Below are 4,524 nucleotides of genomic sequence, written 5' to 3'. Positions count from 1 at the left end.
TATTCTTCATGAAGAATTTCCAAATGGTTGCCAAAACCAAGCTGACCCCAAAACACCTTTAATATTTCTCAAAAAAAGAAAAACCAGATTATTCTATAGCATTAAACAGTTCTAGTATAGTTCTTGTGAGAATAAATATAGCAATTAATCAGACACTTTACCATGGCTGAACTGATAATTTAGAAAAATAAAGATAGCACATCCATGTATGTAGGCACCGTAGTATATATACACATTCTGAAACTAAGCTTAAAGGCACACCCAAAACTGAAAAACTGCTAAGGTTTTGTTCGAATAAATACACACTTTTACATTCCTTAAACTGTGAAAAGGAGAAGGAGCCTGATGCTGCTCTAGTCATGGAAAAAAGGCATCTTCCTTGTTCTTGTAAATCTCATATAGTTGCTTTGAGTAGTGAATCGCCAGTGATCTACACTGTTCAACTGCTTCTGGGTCATATTCTTGCAATTCCTCAACCGACTTCTTCAAACCACCGCTAGGATCTCCATCGGTGAGGAACTCAGCCAAACTACTGCCTCTGTAATTGAAATTCCAGCAATAAAACATATGAAACTGATAGAAAATAAATGACCAAGTAATAATAATGCACAAAGATGCAACCAAGAAATAGTAATGGACATCCCTAGAATCCATAGAATAGTAGAGTCCAAGCAAACAGTGGTGGTACATGAAACGGAATGGTCCAGAGCAAAACAAGTAAAATAAGTGTTACAGTCACACTTAAAAAACATGCTCTCCACTTTCTTAAATCAGCAGAATATATCTTTTAATAGTGTTAAATTGATGTTATGTGATGGCTACATGCTTTCAAGTCTTGCATCACAGGTTGAAAGAAATAAAGAAATCTCAGACTGAGCGATATTCCTGTTATCCAAGTTGAAAATACATAATCGCCAAAAGCTCTATACATGGTTACGAAAAAAATCTAGCAAATTAAAAAGAAAACTGTTAACAACATACTGAGAAGCCGCATTTATTTAACAAACCAAAGAGGAGTGCCACCCGTATATAAAGAAAAGTAAGCACTTTTAAAGCTTCCTTATGCCAAAGATATGTATTTATATAGCTTAATGAAAGCCAAAAGAGAGACAAAAGTAAGTAATTGGAACAGAACTCCTTGAGTCAGCATCACCAATGGAATAACATAGTTCAAGCAGCATTCACAGTCCATCATAATAATAATAATAATAATAATAATAATAAAATTAGACTATCAGTAAGGTACTTATAACAGAAAATGTAAATGTGCTGGGAGGATAACAGTTCTATTCATCACACGAATTTTGAGTGGGTGCAATGCATATGCAGTAAAAGAATTGTCAAGATATTTTTAGTTTATGGAATCACAAGGATTCGAATTAAAAGAAATTGTAGAAGTCTATATGACCAAGCTAAAATAAATAGGGTAAAGGCGAATGATCATAACAAACCACCGCCCCCTTCCCCTAAAAATAGAAGACAACGTACAAGAATCCTATCACATAAGATAGGCATGAACCCGGTAGCATACATTATTATCTTTTGTACCTACCTGGGAGCATCAAACTTGCTGAATCCACGGTGGTTGTTGAACAATGCTCCCTTGCTCATTTGTTCCTCAGAAGTTTGCTGTCGATAAAGAGCACATACGGCTTTCATACACAATTCTGGATCCTTTCCAAATTCTGCAAGCATGTCAGCCTCAAATTCCCACTTCATTTTGTTGGGTTTGCTCCTCTGAATTTTTGATAATATCTTACCAAAGTCTACATCTCCATCAGACACATCCTGTGAATTAGAATCCATGTTACTATCTTGCACATCTTCTGAGTTACTGGAATCAGAGTCTACATCACAATTAGTATCATCTTGTGACTTGCTAGATGTCTCTTCGCAATTAGATACATCAGAATCATCAACAATAAAGTCACTCATGTTTTCCCCCTCACTGTATAACAAATTCTCTTCTGATTCATCATCATCAGCATTGGCATTGGTTGGAATACTTTGATGATGCTTGGTCTTACGAGGTCTACTTGAAGATATTTTATCATCCTGACTTTTGCTTACACATTTTCTGAGAGGCAGTAGACGGCGCCTAGTCATTACACTGTCATTCTCTGAAATAGTAGTAGGACGTGAACTACTCAAGTCAGGTCTAATTTGGTCAGTACTTACTTCCCGAATATGCATCCTTTTAAGCTTGCAAATTGGAATATTATCATCATCACTTTCAGACTCACTTGTAACAACATTGCAAGTTCTTTTTCTCTTGGGAGTTGCAACAAATAAGAGATCTTCACCAAAATCCAAACTTTCCTCATTGTTTTGGGAACAACTGCTGTTAGAGTTCTTTCCCATTTCTCCAAAACATGTTGAAATAAAATTTTTTTGCTCCCCTGCTTATCTGGTACAGGGTTCTGAGCGATATTAGGTTCATCATCACTATCAATGATATCAAATACACTGACAGAAGCAGACTTTCCACCAATAAGTGTCGATGGAGCCATCTTTTTGCTAGGAGATTCCTCAGTTTTAAATGTCAACTGTTTTATAATTTTTGTGCCCGGAAGCACATTTGAGATGGGACCTTTTTGAAATATGCCATCACAAGGTGTATTTGCTACCAAGTCCCGCAGATACAAATATAAAAACATCGTCAGATACTGCAGCATTTTTACTTTAGAAATAAAGTGAACCACACTGTTGAATTCTGAATTTAGATGGGACACATTAAAGAAATAGCTAGTGCAGCAGGTTAACTCCAATGACATCAAGATCAATGTACTTGTTATTCTCATGTTTACCGAATCACTAGACGGAGACACAGCTAATACTCTATAATGATTAAAACAAACATAACACACTAATCCTGACACAGGGAGAACTGATTTGATTGTATGTTCTAAAAGATAAAAGTGCATAACCACTTACTTGTATGCAAAAACATAAAAAAGTAGGTCATGAAATATTTGTAGTTGCCACCCACTTCATTAACTAAGGATTGCAGTTATGTAAAACAATTGATTAAAGTTTTTCTAAAGCTAATTTGCCAAATAATATTAACACTAAAACAAACAAACAAAAGATATAGTTCCATTGTGTAGCCAAGTTATTACCTGCTGACAGGATATCACCGATTTCTTTATTCCCCAAATCCACAACTTCTCCCTTATTCTGACAGCTTTTAAAGTTCGTATCAAGAAGCAAATTTCCTTCACTACTCATAGGCTTCTTATCTTGCTTCTCTACATCTTCTTCACGATAATAACTGCCCCTTCCCTTCCCCAACGCCCACGATTCCAATTTCTTGTACTTGGTCTTCCAGACCTCAACCTCACTCTCAGCCTTTTCCTTCTCACATTTCAAAACTTTGTTTTCAATTATTAACTGAACAGCCTCATTGTCATCTGCCAAATCAACAGTTGCATTTCTCTCTCCCTCCTTTTCACTGCTAACATCTCTTTTCCTTTTAAGTCCTTCACTCAACATCCTCAAAACTTTCACCTCATCTTCAACTGCAAACTCTTCTCCTTCCAGTGCACTAACTACAGCCTCAAGTGCTTCACAGTGCTCCTTTTTCTTTTGAAGCTCAAATTCTAACTCCACACACCTCATTTCAGCTTTCTTGCTTCTCTCTTCCAATTCATCACACCGACAACTTTGTGACACGCTATCGCCAACAACATTGGGGTCTAACATTTCTTTATCTTCTTCCACTATTCCAATATTTACCTCCACTAACCCCAGAAGTTCTGCGCCACAAAAATTTTTCCCCTCAGAAAACCACACGTATAAATACCTGTCTTATAAGTTCTGCATTTTAAGGAAATTTTCAAATTTAAAACTATGACAAAAAAGATAAAGATAAGATGATTAACAAAGAGCACGTGCAATTAACAGAAAATCACATAGTTTCTTAACTCTCAATATAATCAATTTACTTTTATCACTACTAAGCTTCCTCCTTTCTACTTAAACCCCTTTACCCGTCTGTCTTTCCCTTTACTTTTAGGGCCTAATTTACTCAGTCTCGCCCAAATTTTACTCGTTTAAAACCAATGCCACTGTTTTCTTCACCTATTATTGTAAAATAATAAATTTTAACTGTATTTAACTCAAAAAAATGAAAAAAAAAAAAAAGTTTGCCTCATGGTTCAACTTTCGCGTTTACCAAACAGGGAAACAGAAAATGAAAATACAATAGAAATGCAACTGTGAGAAACTGGCCTTGCACTTACATTAGAATAGAGAGAATGAACCGTTCTGGTCGCGAATTTGAAAGGCGTTGTCAAGTAAGTGTTGGGGACTTTTTCCAGTAAGCATTTCACTTTAAAATGAGGAAAGATGGTGATTATGTAGAACGTTTGTAGAGCAAGCGTGTTCAGCACACCTTCATTTTCTACCGAATTGTTAAATTACTCTTTCTTTTGCTTTGGGAAAAGACAAAAAGAGAAACGAAATGCTTATTCTCACTTTCCATACGAACTTTTTCAGAAATTTTAAATTTTAAAAGCATTTATT

General features: G+C 35.7%; 1 protein-coding gene across 2 annotated transcripts; it reads right to left on the bottom strand.

Moving 5' to 3' along the window:
* Nucleotides 1-238: 238 nt before the first annotated feature.
* LOC113852520 (dentin sialophosphoprotein) lies at nucleotides 239-4,288 on the bottom strand. Of its 2 annotated transcripts, XM_027482822.1 has the most exons (4): nucleotides 4,242-4,288; nucleotides 3,120-3,816; nucleotides 1,553-2,623; nucleotides 239-538 (listed from the first exon to the last, which is right to left on the bottom strand). In XM_027482822.1, exons 3-4 carry the CDS (start codon nucleotides 2,359-2,361, stop codon nucleotides 358-360), a joined length of 990 nt encoding a protein of 329 aa, XP_027338623.1. In that variant the 5' UTR covers nucleotides 2,362-2,623; nucleotides 3,120-3,816; nucleotides 4,242-4,288; the 3' UTR covers nucleotides 239-357. The 2 variants fall into 2 exon arrangements, with proteins under 2 accessions (XP_027338623.1, XP_027338624.1); XM_027482823.1 differs by lacking the exon at nucleotides 4,242-4,288 and having other exon boundaries at nucleotides 3,120-4,112.
* Nucleotides 4,289-4,524: the final 236 nt, after the last annotated feature.

Source organism: Abrus precatorius, unplaced genomic scaffold (genome assembly GCF_003935025.1).
Source record: "Abrus precatorius isolate BTA unplaced genomic scaffold, Abrus_2018 Scaffold10, whole genome shotgun sequence".
NCBI lineage: Eukaryota > Viridiplantae > Streptophyta > Magnoliopsida > Fabales > Fabaceae > Abrus > Abrus precatorius.
Note: the sequence above shows the minus strand (reverse complement) of the source record. Positions and strands in the feature narration are given on the sequence as shown.